This window comes from Manacus candei, unplaced genomic scaffold, assembly GCF_025592945.1.
Source record: "Manacus candei isolate 608988 ecotype Guabito, Panama unplaced genomic scaffold, ASM2559294v1 h1tg000043l, whole genome shotgun sequence".
In the NCBI taxonomy this organism is placed as follows: Eukaryota; Metazoa; Chordata; class Aves; order Passeriformes; family Pipridae; genus Manacus; species Manacus candei.
In genome coordinates, this window is record NW_026138091.1 from 6890135 (window position 1) to 6907131 (window position 16997).

Sequence of the window (16997 nt, forward strand, 5' to 3'; positions counted from 1 at the left end):
GGGAGCAGCACATCATGGACCTGATCTTTTGATCTGTTGTTTACAAATAATCTAAAAAGCAGTACAGGCACTGAGTTTGCTTTCCCTCAAAACTTCTTGCACTTTTGCCTGGATAGGCCGCTCCTTCCCTCCTCCCACCCTCTCCATCCACATACATCATTTCCCATGCCACTACCACATCTGTCCACTTATTTGTGGTAAGACAGTGTGGTTTGATAAGGTTTTATCAGAAGAAGACTTGGAAACATTTGTGGTTCTTTTTAAATCTGTGGTGAGCCACTAAATGCTGTGTGCTGCTTGTAGGATGAAGCACAGTTGAAGCAGCATTCTGCAGGCTAGGGGAGGCTGGGCCTGGACATGGTCTGACACTGCAAACCACTTCTATGTCCTAAACCATGTTAAATATCTTGTGTCAGCCAAGTCAGCTTGTGCAAGCCCTGAAGGAAGGCTCTTCAATGGGGAAGGATGTGCAGAAGACACTCTTCACATAGGCACTTTCCTGCCGTGTGCTGGATCCACCCCTCCCACACATGACCCTCCCAGAGGAGTACACCTTCCCAAGGATGCTGTTAACAACACAGAGGGGGTCAAAGGTGTCCAAGCAGCTTCTGGCTGCCTGAGAAACCACCCACCTGGCCAGTGTCTGCTGGCTGATGACACATGGGCTGAAGGCACTAGTCTGGGATGACTGCACATCTCACATCACTTGCAGGACTCCACAACAACCCCCTGCCTTGAATGAATCTTTCACCAACAAAAGTGAGTAAAACTGGAGCAAAGAATTGACAAGGGTAGGGATGCATTACGATGAGTTTCTGTCTCTTCCTGCTTCAGTGGAGCTGGTGTAAGATGATATTGGTTCCCTGCCACTCAACCTGATGTAACTGGTGCCCATGGATGGGCACAAGGTAACTCATTGCAAAGAATGTCAAGGAAAACCACAGTATGGTGAAGCCACTCACCTTGTTTCTGTATTAACAATTTCACATCATTTAAAATACATGCTGTGGAGGTTTGAAACAGTTTTTTAAGTCTTGAATTTTGAACATGAACATCTACCTGAATTGGAAATATCAGTGTAAAGGGCTGCATTTTACTTTTGCTTGAAATAATGTTTTGTTGCTTTTCTAGCAATCATTTAGGATTTTTTGAATGGATTCAGGTGGGATTTTTGTTAAGCACATAAAATCGAATTTTTGCTATAGCTGCAGTTGAGGATGCATTCTCAACTGTTTGCTGACAGTAATTCTGAACAACTGATTTCTACCATATACTATTTTTACCACCCAAGTGCAGACAATTTCAAATAACCTCAGAATAGCTTTGGACCTGTTTCCACTTGGAGGACTGTTAAGTGTCCTCAAAATAGAATCAAATGCTCCTTCCTTGAAAGTATTCATGTGATGATGGTGAAACACATTCTCAGAAGGTCAATCTGATCCTAATACTTTCTCAAAAAAAAAAAAAAAAGTCATATGGAAGAGAGCATTAGCACAAGGAGGCCTCAAGGAGAACAAAATATTTATGGAGCAGTGGAGGAGAATCCCACCAACATGCTTCACAACATCCTCAGTTCACCATCAGACCTCATTTGCTGAAGGGAAAAATAAGGGAAACTTCTCTGGAGTTCCCTAGACCTCATCTTAATGTTCCATCTCAGTGCTAAGTGATGAAGCTGTCTTTGTTTTATGTTCAACAGGCAGATTTCAGAGGGAGAGTGAACATTCTTTGAGGTAATGAAATGTATCTTTGAGGTAGCTAAAATGAAATTCTATTTTCCCATCGAGCAGTACTTAAAGAAGATGTCCTGCAGCAAGCATCATCAAACTAATGCACTGAGTTGCTGTGGTTCCTTTGCCTCAATCCTAACATTCCAAGTACAGGGCCCTGAGTGCACACTCATCAATTATCAAATAGTTCTGAATCACTAAAATGTGTTCTGTTGGCTTTCTTTCCCAAGGTCTATATCCATGCAAAACTTGCTGCTTTTCCACTGCTTAATCACTACTTAACATGTTGAAAATTCATGTATGTATTTGCAACATTTCAGCGGTTTTTGCAGATTGACAGTCTTTTTATTTTTACTGGTTCAGCATACAGCTGCATGATACACTGAAGCTAAGAAAAACCGGGGAGGATGATTCACAGTAAAATTTTTGAGAAGTCCATTTCTTCTAAATCAATGCAGAAACAATTCACATACAGTTCATGATCAGGGACTAAATTCTACATTATTTTAAATTTACTTAGCGCTAAAAGTAATCATTAGTGACAACACTACTATAACCCGGAAATAAGGCAGGGGCAAGATCTGATCTACATCTGTTTTATATTTATAGTGTTCATTCTTGAATATTGTTTTATATGCACACGCTTGCATAAAACAGCAAAATTGTTGTCCCCACAACAATGAACAGGGTATATTGTACAGCTTATAAGTTATGGTATACAGTAAAATTGATATCACATCCTACAGGTTATGGGATACATTAATAAATACACAATAATAAATTAATTTTCAAATTTAACAAAGACTTTAAAAAAGGAAGTAAGATATTACATACAGTGGGGTTGATTCATCATCACAGCTTTTACTCCAGTTTCAAATTATGGCCCTTCCATGCTACAGAAAACTTGGAAGTAAGGTAATGAATCACAGTCAGTACACACAATTTAGCAGAGCTACAACATTTTAAGAGTAATCTGAATTTCTTGGAATTTGAGTGCTTGATTTTGCAACCCTGAAGTTGAATTATCCACATTTACTTTCTCTGCCTGCCTCTGTAATATATATACATACACACACACACATATATATATATGTATATATACACATACATAGTACTTGTCTTATGATATTCACCAGCTTTGCACTTTTTAATTTGGAAGTAAACATTCAGTTTATCACTTTGCCATTTCTCTTTCACACCAAAAAGGAACCAAGCCATGGAAGCCCATGGGTCCATCCCATTAACATACTGGCTGATGTGTTGGCTTCTAATGGGAAGTGGCACTCTAAGTATCTAATCACTCTATTTAAAGATTTTAAAACCCTAAACTACTTTGGAACATTCATATATTTTACCTACTGGTAAGCTGGCAATTATTATTTAACTACAAATCTAATCTAGATAATAGCTTTTAAATCCACTGAAGCCAAGATGTGCCATAATAATAATCATACAACTACACATATAGTTGTACCTAATTCCTAATTTTACAGTGCTGCAACTCTCCAGCAGTAAGTAACAGAAATTTATGTATGTATACATGTAACAGAAAAGGAGCAAATCAGTGTTGTGGATGGACTTATGTCTGCTATTCTCATGCTCACTGACTACATTTATATTAAAAACAGTATCAGCAGAGAATTGCTGTGGGAAGAGAAGCACAAAATGCTGCTTAAAGAACATCTGAAGCCAGATGTCATGAAGTGATACTTTTGATTGCTAGGATTGCTTGTGCTTCTGTTAAGTCATGGCTTCTTTGGCTCTCATGGAGCGTGAGGATGAGGTCTAATGGGGAAGCTGCGTAACAGTCACGAAAACTGTTACACCCGTCTGCTGCACTGGACAATTTGTCCTTCAAGCTCAGAAAGACAGGAGGCAGCCATGGGGGGCTGAAGGGCTAAAGGCAGCTGGTGATTTAATATCTGAGTTAGATTTAAAGAAACAGCATGCTTTGCACTGCAAATTAATGTTTATTTTACACAGGACCATCAGAATTGACAATAGGGTGCCAGAGCACATTTTCACTAATCCATCCCATAACAACACAGGAACACAATTTTCAAAGACACCTATTTATGCATCTGGTAACCACTTTTGTCTCCATTACTTAAAGATTAGAAACACTCTGGGATACACATACACATGCATACATTAAAAAAAAAAGGTAATACAATTTTTTTGTAGTTTTTGTATTCATCGTTTCCTGGTCCCACTGTTTCCACTGGTAGACTTATTGAAACTTCTGCTCATTTGTGGGAAGTGTACAGTTGGCGTTCTTTCAGTGGGGCCATACAGCCCTAAATTCCTGGCTGTAGCTGACTTTCGAAGAGGCTTGACACTGGGAAAAGGATTGAAGACTTGTGGCTTTGGGTTCCCAGGTTGGGGCAATTTAGCCAGGTTTCCACTGTCTCTGGATGAAGTGGAGGACTCTGATAAAGGTGGCTGGCTGGACTGACGGGGTGTTGACTCAGCGTCGGTTTTGCTATCTGAGGTGAGTTCAAGTGCTTCCAGTTTTAGCTGAATCACTGCCATGTTTGTACTGCTGTCCACAGAGAGCTGCTCAGACAACTGCTGATCAGCTTTCTGAGTAGTCCTGTTATCCAAAGCACTTCCTTCTCTTTCTCCAAAGTCAGAATGTTCGGAATTCTCCTCCTTTGCACCAGGACTATTTGTTTTACAGCTCTCACTCTGCTCATCTATCAGTCCTACGGTATCCCCATAGCCCAGCTGGCCTTTGGCCCTAGCAATATTCTTCCGATGAACTCTTATGTGAGTGCGCCATGGAGAGTTCAGTTTTGTTTTAAGATCTTCTTGGGGAATGGGAGACATCTTCCCTGTAGCATGACTTGGGATGTGAATAACAGCATTTTTGAGAGACCTGTTATTCAATTTCATCTTCTTTCCTAAAAGGAGGTGGTTTATCACCGGGGAATGGTTTACCTGAGAAGGGAGGAGGTTGGTAACTGGCCCCTTGTCTGAAAGAAAGCATTTAAAAGAAGCACAGTGTTGTTAAAGAACAAAACAAATTAGTGTTCTAAGGATTAACCACGAAATTTTAAGGTTTTCTTGAGATATAGCAAAGGTTTGTAGGACTAAGTGCTTACTTAAAAAAAAACAAACCCAAACTTAAAAATCATCACTGAATTTCACTAATGTCTTGGAGTTGAACACAAAGCTGTACCTTCTATGATAAAGATTTTCTGTTCTCCCTCCCTGCTTTGCACCTATGGGTAAGTCCTGAGCCAGAAAGACCATAAAAATAAATCATAAAAAAATTAGCTTCTTGATTTTTGGAATTGCACTTCTTCCAACTTTAAGAGGCAATTCAGTCTCCATACAAGGTCAATAAAATAAGCCTCTCCACGACGCTTGTGTGACTAGAGAATGAATCAAAGTACTTTTAATGGATAAACCATATCTTATTAAACCAGAGGAGTGGACTCAGAATTAGAAATTAGCTCAGAATTAGAAATTAGATGAAAGTTTGATTAAACTAAAAGCCCAGCCCTGCATCATGATTAGTAAGATTAGAAAGATTTGTATTTGGAAGGTAAGGGTTGGCAATCCTTGGGAATCAACATTTTACTGTTTGCACTGTTTCTGTTGGATATAGCCTTTGTTCAAAGCAAATACTTCATTAATATTTTTTAAAAATTCCTTACAAATTATGTTAATGAAAAATTGTAGCTCCATGTATTGCAATGCTTCTACTAGCACAGGTTTAGACAATCCAGAATAGAAATAAAAGTTCTCCACAGTGACCTATTTGCATGGTTGAATGCTGACTTAGAAAGATGACACCCAAGTGGGGTAGAATGAGTGGAGTGGGCTGTGTTCAGCTTGCAGGCCCACTGAAACCATCAGCTGTGCTGTTCATGCCAACCTCTGCACTGTTGAGTCTGCCAATAAGGGAAACAGAGTCTGCAACCTGGCTTGCTAAGTCCAGGTTGACATCCAGCTCAGCCCTCAGAACAGTATCATTATAGCTAGGTAAACTGCCAGCCACAATGGAACACCTAAGCCTGTTCCTTGAGCTGCATAATTTGCCAGGCCCAGATAAATTCAGAGTTCAGATAATACAGACCACATGGTCTGAAGCATCCTCATCTCTCCATTTACTTTTTTTCAGTGCTTCAGTATGTCAATTCCAAGAGTACCCAAGATTTAAAGTTTTTAATCAGAGAGATCAACACAATGCACCCAGATAGTAAAGACACTTTTAAATACCATTGTTCAGTTGGTCCCTGGGACCTAAAAAAATCCCAGGGTCATCATCTTCAGATCCTGACAAAAGAAGAAAAAACATCACCTTCTCATTTTCTGTCTGTATGAAGTCATACCCACTTTACTACTAATGTGCTATATATTCCATCAGTCTTTCTTGTTTTGTCTATTTGGTTAAATGTAAAAAACTATCATTTGCCTTGTCTCCACTGATGAAGCTAGCCTGCAATAAATCAGTAAATGAGGCATATTTCGATTATGTTACCTGCTCTGATATATACATGGTGAACCTGCTGTTGCTGCTTCTTCTTTATCCTGGAATATTGCTTTTTCAGTGCATTAATATCAGTGGTCATACGCTCCATCATCATGCTGTTAAAAGCAGCATGATAGTCGCTTCGGCAAGAGTCTATTGCTCCTGGACTTAACTCTGCAATGTTACTGGAACCGAGACTTTGTTCTTCATTCTGATCTGCACAAGGTGGGAATAAAGGGGAGGTGAGGAGTAAATTGGCCTACTCGAGAGTTCCAGATTATTTACAGGGGAATTCTGTATCTGATTCCTATCATCTTATTTACTGTATTCCTAAATTAAAAATTTATTATAATACGTACATTTAACTAAGCCGTGCTATTTACAATAAGTAGTATTACTACTGGTTAAGAATAGCAAGGGTTTGAGGGGAGGTTAAAGAGTACAAAAGTTGATTAACATGGCAATGCCAAGTTATAAGCACAGTTCTTCAAATATCCAAAAGTACATCAAACCATCACTGAAGTAATTCAGTAACTGATTATTAAAGACACTCAGCTGGTCAAAGAAGAGGTCAACAATGCAAGTTATAAAATACCTTACAGTCAAGCAGGCATGAGCTTAAACAACTGACCTAGTGATACCATCAAGAAGCATCAAGAAACAGTTACACCACCACAGGGTGAAAGCTGCTAGTAGTGACAAAAGGGATAGGTGCAGAGCAGCTGAGGGTCAGACAACTTCAGAGTGTCTCTAATCAACAGCTGCAGAGCAGCAGCAGCAGGGCAATTTATTTTCACAGCTGTTTCTGATGCACCACCAACCTGGCACTCCAGGGTCAGGGGGATAATTCTTTTCAAGGGATGTTTATTTGTCTTTGGTTTAGTTTGCAACAGCAGTTTGATGTTCTGACTAAGTGCTAGCTTGAAACAGCAGGTAGTCTTACAGTCCCTCCGGAAGGGAAAAACAAAACACCACAGCAATCAAGAGGAAAATTGCAGCTCACAGGTCTCAGCAAAACAAAGACACAGGAACAAGGAAGTGTAATCAGAAAACAGCAACTGCTACATCAGTCTGGGCTTTTTTTGGTGGTAAGGTGGAGGTGAGTTGAGGATAAGTAACAATGGCCTCCCCCAGGATATTGTGAAATCACTGTTAATCCAGTACCATTTCAGAAAGGTTGCTACAAGTTAACAAATCATCTTTGCTTTTCTTGTATGGATCAGAACTTTGTTCTCCTTGTAGAAGAGGTATGCACAGGTATACATACAATTCTGTCAAGAAACTTTATTTCAATGTGGAGGGATTGGAAAAGTAGTGGCATTTTGTCAGAACATCCTAAACCATACCATTTTTTTTAAAAAAATGTGAATATATCAAAAAACCAAAACAATCTAAAGGTTGGACAAAAGGGCAGTGAAATGACCTGCAGAATTCACTCACTGTGAATACTAATACTAATACTGAGGTTCCAGTATTAGCCATGCATATATGAAAAAAGGTCAAGATCATTTATTATATGTACACTCTTCAGAAAATGCTGACTACTTGACTTCTGTCTTGGAAATATGCATGGATTTAGGGTGGACTGTTTTCCATGCTTTGGTTTTCTGTCGGTGGGCAACATTATGGGGTTGTTTTGTTAACCATTACTGTAGCCAAATCCTTAATTCACACTGTCATTTACTGTATACCTACAGCCTTCCAACTCGACTTTGAGGACATCCTCAATGACTGCAGAGCATGTCATTTGGTACCTGCTGTAACCTCTATGTGCATATAAAACACATTTTCCATAGCAGCTTTCACAGAAGAAGGTACAGACAATTTCTGCAAGGCCATGCAGATTTAACCACATTTTCCAAAATTAACAAAATCACTTTTACCTTTCATCTGTTTTTGGTATTTTTGCAGCTCTGGTGCCAAAAACCCACTTAATGGTCCAAGACAGCCAATTGCATTTGCAATTGAGTCTTCATCATCTAAGTCATTCTCTTCATCACTGTCTCTGGTTCTGCCTAACCTTCTGTCAAATGAGAACATAAGAGAAGTTAAGAAAGAGACATTCTTAAATATGAACATTGCCAAACATCTTTATCTTCTTTAAGAGCATACAAGGGAGGGTGCCACGTGCCTTTTCAATTCTACATAAACAATAACCCTATATGACATAAGCAGTACATTTCAAACTTACCCTGAAAATGAAGTTGATTTTACTGCTGCAGGAAAAGGAGTAATGTTGTACGTGTATTTCTCCCTTAATTCTGCCAGTTGTGGGAAGGGAAACTGAGCCATGGTATAAACAGTCTGGGGGGGGGAAAAGCAGCTTTTAAAATTGTTGATTTAACAAACAGTCCCACAAAAGATTTCTCCATGAAAAGACTTTCAGAGTCTTGCAGGATTAAAGGATGCACATTCTTGCACATTCACGTGCTTAAGAAAACGGTCGGGTTTTATGATTCAGTCAGTACTTCCTGCAAGACTCACTCACTAGAAAAAACCCAGAGCATGAACTGAAGTTTTGCCACTCCATTAAACTACAGTGCTACTGTGAAAGAAAAATATTCTCTAGGGCCTGAACAGTGATAGCCTGCCAGTCTAACAGACAAAGGCATTTTATGATCTGGAGAAAGACCTACCTCTGGCCCAACACTTCTGCCTGTTCATTTGATCTCCACCATACTTTCCTGTTTGGTTTTTTTTTTCCATAAGTCTCAACTCTCTCCCTTCATAGAGAAGGAAGTTTGTATGGAATTTATTTCTACTCTTTATGCCTTTTCAGGTAACCTTTACAGAGGATAGTTACCCTCTAAGTGAAACCATTGACTCCGAGTCCTCCACTTACTCCTTGTACCTACTGTTTTAGACTATGTTTTAGCTTTTGCTTGTCTCCACTCAGTGTATCTTCTAGATCCTCTACAATTTCTTTCATTTAGCATACACATTTTTAGCTTAATTATTTGTTATCAGATTATAACTGTAGGCCTTGCTTGCCACCTGACTAAGAGATCCACAAAACAAATTTTATGCTGATGCAAGTTCCACTGGAAATTAAAAAAATATTGTCAATCAACACCTGGGATATCCTCCCAGCAACATTTCAGTGTCAAAGTATTCTGTTTCTAGTTTGTACACAGCCTTGGAAGCCACTTGGTTAATTCTGGGGAAAACTGCGTCAGAGGGAATTGGCCTATATACACAAAGCATGATGCAGCCAAGCTTAGTATCTTATTTATGGTGACAGGGGACAGATTCTGGGAATAAGAAAAGAGACAAGGAAAAAAACCTCTATTTTCACCTTGAATCATTTTACAATTCTCTGCCTTACTCTAAAAATTCAAAGGCATCTACACCCTCAGCAGCACACCATACAGTAGGCTGCAGCTTCCAAAAGAGAGTAAGCTGTTTTGCAGACAGCTCAAACACACTCATCTCAAGAGCTGACCAATGCTGGTTTAAGGCTCTTCTCTCTTTTCACTTTCATGAAAAAAACAAAACAAAAAGCAAATGTAAAAATAAGCCCAAAAGATAACACAAAAAGTGCTATTCAAGTAGGAAGTTAACAGTGAATACCACCAAATCAGGGTAACTATCTAGGGAGATAGTCTAAAATGCTAGAGTACCATAGAAGGATTAATTCCTGTTCCCCTCCATCCCAGTAAATACACAGGGATGCTTCTCTTTCTCCTGTTGGCTTCTCATCTCCTCTACACTTCAATGTTTCTGGGTGTACAAACTGAATTAGTTTAGCTGCTTATAAAAATGCTTGCTTTCTGAGAAGGCATGAAAGCATGGATTCAGTCTAGCACAGGCTGTTTAGAATATCTGCAGACACCTGGTGTACAGCCTTCTGTCTCCATTACAAACAGGCCAATAAAATTACATTACTGAATACTGTATTTAACTCCTACTCTTGAATAAATACGCTGTCTAGAATCTGATGTATAGCATTCACCTTTTATTTACCCAAACTGTTCAATCTGAAAAAAGAAGAAGCTGTAGGCTTGTCTCCTCCTCCAATCCCTCCACACTCTACTCAGTAAAACATTTTAATAACCCTTGCAACACAACGGCCAAATCTGCAAAAGCTTTAAGCCCTCAATCCAAGGTACATGTACTGCTTGCACAGGAGGGATAAACTTACAGCAACTATATATGCTGGTGGAGAGAATGAGGACAAGAGTCCTCTGACCTGCTTTAGACATCTGCTCTGTCAACACTTCCCTGGAAGGATCAGTTATCCCTCCCTCCTCTAACTCCCAAAGGAAACAAGCCTTTTAAAGCACAATTTGTTTCCCAGTGGTTGAGAAGTGCCTGTTAGTCTTCACTGGCTTAAGTGAGCCTGGACAAGTAGTTCAGATGCAAATGTAAGTATTATGCAAGTCTAAAGAAAAGCGAGATGATTGCCACTAGCAAGCTTTCCTGAAACACAAAGTGAAGGTAGAGCAGGATATTAGTCCTTTCCTGCAAGGCTATTAATCCTTGAGCCATCTTGTAAAAAGTATTAGATGTAAATTCATCATTCTGATTTTTATTAGAGGAAAAGAAAAAAAATGGAAAATAAAGCAGTCCAAACATTCGTCTCTGTCTGATTCTGCTGAAAAAGTTTAAAGAAATTTAAAAAGCAGTGTGTTCAAGCAGCCTAGGTGTTTTCATTAATGCAGTGATTCATATTTCTTAATTTTCTTCTCTAACCAGATAAATATGTGGTAGCATTCATCTACCCTGATGGGTAGAGAGTAAACTCTTGTAGTGCCTATTTCTCTCCACTTATGGTAAAGAGGGCCTAGAGTGAAGACCTCAGAGATGGCTACACTGCCAGTGTCTGCCTTTGACTTGAAGAATGTTATCAAATTATATTGTGGTCTCCTCAACTAAGAGGACACACAAAACCCAAACACATTTCTTCTCTATGGACAAAACTTCAACCTGCCACACCCTCCATATCAATGGCAATGCCTTCCTACCTTAGCATTCCTGTCGGTGTCACAAAATACATACATATGCTATGAATACACACATACTTTGCACCAAGTACTCATTTTTTGCTGAAGCACAAAAAGACTGCTAATTTAGTGTACCTGTAATTGCAACAGTTAAAAAACAAAAACGATCCTTCCGTCCCAACAACTAGTAAGTTCACTATGCCCTATTTTCTACTACACACAACTGCAAAGAAAGAAATCCACACTGAGCCACTGAAGTCCACTTTTCCCAAGAATATTCTTGGTCACAAATATCACATCTTGATTTTGTACCACACTGGAGACCAGGAACTGAAACACAATGAATATGAGAAGGCTTCAGCTTGTACTGCTCTTCTCACAGATCCTCAATATCTGAACCGCCTTGAGAGGAACCTGAACACTCCTTTTAAAAAGCATGTGAGTAGCTCTGACCAGCTGCATTTCCATTTTTGAAGCAAAACAAAGCCACAGCGCTCACCTCTCCCATTCCTAGAGCTTTCTCATCAGACAAAAGAACAATAACCAAAACAATAAATCTGAAAATAATCCTTTACACTTTGGGGCAGTACTTTACCAGACTAGGGAAGTGTATTATCCCAGACAGTAAGTTTTGCTTCCAATAACGGGTAACAGAAGTAACCTGCTAACTACTGTTATTAAACTCATGCAACTTCATAGGCCAACTTTTTTCCTTCCTCAAGGTAGGTACAAAATTTCAGGTTTATTATTTGCTCTGTACTTGCACCCATTAAATCACAATGCTCTAACTCATCAAAAGGAAAGTTCTAGGAGTGTAGCATGAAATCTTCATAAAACATCTAAGTAAACAACACCTTAAAGATATCACAAGAATAAGTGTAACCATGAATAAATAAATTTTATCTGCGATATTAAAGGCTCTTTATTTTTCCAGAACAATGTGGATCTTCATTCTCATACAATGATGTATGCTATGAAAACTCAGGGACTGCAATTATCTACAAATGTCTTTGTTTATAGTTCACTAATGACTGTTCATGGCCTTTCACTTTTTTTTAAATCATGAAGGATTTTTTATTCCCTTTTCACTGCATAAACTCTTGCTTCCCACAGTGTCTGCAGAATGAAAAGGACACAGTGTAATAAACAACTGACAAAAACATCAAAATAAGACAAAAGAACACCCTAAAAATGATGACTACTAAAAGATTCTATATCTCACTTTTGTAAATCAAATTTTATTGTACTTTATTGGATTTTTATAATTGGGCATTATAGCACAACAAACTTTCAGATGTCAACATAGAACCAATTTTTATCAAATGAAGTCTAGTGGTTCTCTATATTTAATGCATAAAATAAGAGCTTTAACTGCAGGTCATCTATTTGTTTCATTAGTGTGCCAGCTCAAACCAGTTATCTGAAACTTTTATTCTCGGGAGAGTTTAGGTTTCTGCAGTATCTGAACAAAAATGTAATTTGTTGGGAGTCAACATCTGAAGGATGACACAAAACCCACAAACTATAATTATATCACAATTACTCACCTGCATAAGTTCATTGCTGTCAATCAGACTGTCTTCAAGCATCTCCTGGGTCAGCTTGCCCATGGTACTGTAAAACTCATCTGCAGTTTCACAACACTCTATTTGCCTACATCAGAATACATGTTGGTTTTTATTTTACTTTTATATATGATTATATGTAAACCAAACCTGCTTTTTATCATTATAAAATACACATTTCCATTAGTCAGCCTAACTTTTAAGTTTATTTGCAATCCTGCTTAGACTTCCATATAATAAAATTGCACACATGACATTGGAAAAGCTGCTGCAGTAAAAAAAAAGGACGTACTGAGTACACCTTACTGTCCTGACTGCTCATGATAAGGTATTTATGTATGTCCAGACAGGCTATTCTTCTGTCCCTTTCACTTCTACAACACAAGAATCAGTAAATCCTGTCTCCTATTAGCACAAGGGCATTCTCTCATCGGCCCAAAAAGGGAGCATAAGGATTTCTTGACTGCCTCATCACCCATTCTTCACCATGCACCAGATGGCAAATTCACTGGTTGAACTGTCTTTTTGTCAGACAGGAACATATTCTCTGGCCAGAAACCATTCCTGTGGAATAAATTAAGTATAGGTGTGTATATATACATGTCATTGTGTTCAAAAAGAACTAATGCAGAATGAAGGAAAATTCCCTCATCATATTTGCAAATCCTATTTCTAAATTAAAGATGCCAAGTTTTTTGTTTTGCCTTTTTGTTTGTCTGCTTTCTAGTGTGTTTTTATTCGTCTTGGGGGTTTTTCTTGACAGGGAGAGGAGTCAATTGGTTGAGGTTTTTCCCCCAAAGTCTTCTTTAAATCTCTAAAAACACAGAATCACCCACAGTGTCTGCTAGAGGAAGAGAAATATGAGTAATATGCTTTCATGAGTTGGTGTTCTACATATGTTAAGGGTCAGCTGCTAAAAATCTCTCCTGTCAAGCGAAAAATTTGTTTTACTTCTATCCCAAAGAACTGCATTGATGGCTACATACCGTAGCTGCTCCTCTAAAATACAGCTACTGGAATGATGACAAAAATACAGTGCCATTTTTCTTGAGCTTTAGAAGAGGACGCTTCCTTGATCCTCAGCCTCTGTTCAGAACAACCATTGAACTGTGAAACTCCTACTGAAATCTTAACATGTTTTAGTTAAAATAATGATTACGTAGCTAAAAAAAAAATTAAAAAATTAATATGGTATGTAGCCAATTATCACAAACTTACTGCTTACCTTCCCCGATACCTTCTCTCTCTCATGACCTCCACATACTGCACCTATTCCCCTGCATCTATTTTTAACTTCCCTGTTCTTTCAGCCTCCCTCAAAACAGAAGTACAACTGAGCCACCAACATCTTTAAAATGCACTTCTCACTACATTTTCATTTCTAGAACCAGTCTTGAAAACTATGAACATCATGAGTCAACAATCATTATTTCAGGCCCCACTTCTTTAAATCTCCCCTGTTCTATTTCCAATGGTGGACAAAGAGAAACAAAAAACCCACAATCTTCTCCGAGCAAAAACATAATGCCCAGTTTTTCACCAGACCTTCTCCCATTCACCATAAACAACAGTTACAAAATGTGCAGTCTGATCAGCTTAGTCTTTTGGACATATTCTTATAGATTTCTTGATTGTTTTTATTTCCATTTTTTAAAACATGTTAAATTTTTCTTCAAGCTTTACAGTAAAATCTTCAAAGCAGTAACTTCCTTTTTTATCATGGGTTGTAACACTCACAGTTACAGCTTTTAAGTGCACAGAGACTCACTGCAATAGGACCTTTTGTCTAAAGCCCTATGTGACTACATACAGCTTAATCCTAAAGCAAATGATTTGTGCAAGTTTCATTTATGAACTCATTAAAAATGCTCTCAGGAAATTATTATTACAATTATTATTCTTCAGATTAAAAATTAAATGTACTAAGCAAAGCCTCTTACAATGCTACTGGCTTGCAGTGCTAATTTATTCAGTAAGAAAAATGAAGCAAAACCTCCAAGAACAGAGCCGAACATAAATCCCAGTGTTTCGGTCTCAGGGAAAAAAGGAAGGTGAGTGTTAAAAGGCATCATAAGGAAAATTTGAGGCAGTTGCTGATGCCAGCTGAAAAATGTTTCCAGCTGAACTAACATCTGCTTGACCTGTCAGAGCTCACACCTCCCACTGAAGCCAGCGACAAAACTCATTTCTCTGGGAGCACTGTAAACTCTCTGGAATGCAAATATTTGCTGTGACAACAGAGAAGTTTAGAAGAACTAACCATCTCTTGTGTTTTGGCCATGTGGTGAGTTTCCAAGACCTTAAAGGACTATGACAGAAACTTGGCTCAAACGTGCTTAAAAGCAGGGAATTTCAGGAAAATTTGTTTTCAGTCCTTAACAGAAAAGACCTGTGTCCCACTAAGTCATTCCCTTAGTAACACTGAACTGTTTTATTGGGCGTAGCAAATGGGTTCAAATCCCTATGTCTCCTTAAGTGAAAAAAAGAGAATTAACATCTCCAGGTACCCAACAAAGTTAGTTAGTCACCCTCAAGTCTCTGTGTGTGTTTTTCCAGAGAGTATTTACCAGTTCCTTCAGAAGTTTATGTTCTGGAAAGTCCAACTAACCTTTTAGCACAGCATGAAGACATTATACACAGACAACTCAAACAACTGGAGACATTTCCTGCAGCAAAGGTTGGTTATCATGCCCATTCTGATATGATGTCAGAATAATGTGTTTTTGGGAAACCATAGAGGTCCTTTGTGCAGCTTTTTCAAAACAAAATCATTCTCCTGAAAGATTCCATATTGTTTAGAATTGAGAACAGGCTCTTTGGGAAAATAAAAGTTACACGCGGCTCATACCAAAAAGAAAGATCACATAAAAATGACCACTTACTCTCCGAGCTTCGCCCAGATAGCCAAAGCTACTCTCAGGATAATTTCAGAGCCTTCAAAGAATACTGAATCCCAGATCTTCAGAACTGTATGGTTAGGCAGACAAGTGGCAAAGAGTGTCAGAAACCACTGCATTGTGAAAACATTTGTAAGTGGGGGTTCGTAGCCTCCTGAAGTTAAAAAAAAAACAAACAAACAAACAAAAAACTTGAAATACTACAATTTACTATTATTTTACAAGAAGTATAAACTGCACTCTCAAATCCACCAGACATTCTAGTACCTCTGTCATTACTCAAAACTTACTTAGTCTGCAGCTGTCCAAAGATAAGCTGAGAAAAGCAATGGAAAAATGACACAGTCACCTTTCATTCTGCTGCTGCAAAAACTAAGCAGCAACACTGGGTTTGGACTGTAAACCCTGGAATAAGCTACAACACTTTTTTTCCCTTGTATCAGAAAGATTGCTTGTCTTTCCCAGAAGCCATATGAAATAAAAACATTTATTAAAAAGAAAACTAAAAACTAAACAAACAAAACCAACCAAACAAGAAACCCAAAACAACAACAACAACAAAAAAAACCCCCATCAATTCCCCAATCCCCCCATCAATGCATCAAAAAAACATTTTCTGCATTTCTTCAGCAATTGACAGCATAAGTCTTTATCTACATGATGGTGAAGATGACTGTCTGTGTAAAGTCTTATGCATAATTTTAATATCCTCATGCACTTGTTAAGTTTCAAACAAGATGCAGTATTTCAGCCTGAAACTCTGAAGTTTTGCTTTCTTATTATGCTCAGAGTACCCTTTGTGCATCCCAGTATTAACTGGTGCGCTGAAGGACACAACCAGAGAGGCTGGCCTGTGAAAACACTTTCAAACAGCAAATACTTCCTTGATACCCTTTCTTTGTCTTTTATAGTTTGGACATAGCCACATGGAACATAGTAGCAGATCTTTTCTAAGATGTAACTCAGGGTGCACTTAGCTTCCTGACTGAAAAAGAAACCCAACCAATTAACAAAGAAACCAAAACATGATTCCCAAAACACTCCCAAATAAAAAAACTGAAAGTCTGGAGGGAATGCTACACCAGTAAAAAAAAAAATCACAGTGAAAAGCCAGTTTCCAGGTAGCAACCCAAGACATACTTCTCAGTTTTGCAGCTGTGTATTGCTAAGCATCTAGGTGAAGAAATACTAACCTACCCCCACTGGCTCTCCCACTGTAAATCTTCCCAGAATAGCTATGTAAGCCAGCAGCTACAAGGAGCAATAGTAGGACAGGTGTTTTGAGCTAAGGCAAGAAATTACCTTTTCAACATAGCCCTTGTACTAAACTATGTGTTAGTGTTGTCACTCCATGCATTATATAGTCTTATCAACACAATTCT

At 38.5% G+C, this 16997-nt stretch overlaps 1 protein-coding gene across 6 annotated transcripts in view; it reads right to left on the reverse strand.

The window, feature by feature from the left end:
- Nucleotides 1-2053: 2053 nt before the first annotated feature.
- The window catches only part of TBC1D30 (TBC1 domain family member 30), a 52661-nt gene continuing 37717 nt past the window's right edge, over nt 2054-16997 (reverse strand). For 3 of the 6 annotated variants that reach the window (XM_051795783.1, XM_051795788.1, XM_051795786.1), the window contains 7 exons: nt 15601-15769; nt 12701-12806; nt 8402-8514; nt 8094-8233; nt 6220-6426; nt 5958-6014; nt 2054-4705 (listed from right to left, as the gene is read on the reverse strand). In XM_051795783.1, the coding sequence (XP_051651743.1) occupies nt 3924-4705; nt 5958-6014; nt 6220-6426; nt 8094-8233; nt 8402-8514; nt 12701-12806; nt 15601-15769 (1574 nt within the window). In that variant the 3' untranslated portion in view covers nt 2054-3923. The remainder of the gene's footprint in view (nt 4706-5957; nt 6015-6219; nt 6427-8093; nt 8234-8401; nt 8515-12700; nt 12807-15600; nt 15770-16997) is intronic. The other 3 variants (XM_051795784.1, XM_051795787.1, XM_051795785.1) reach the window with 2 other exon arrangements.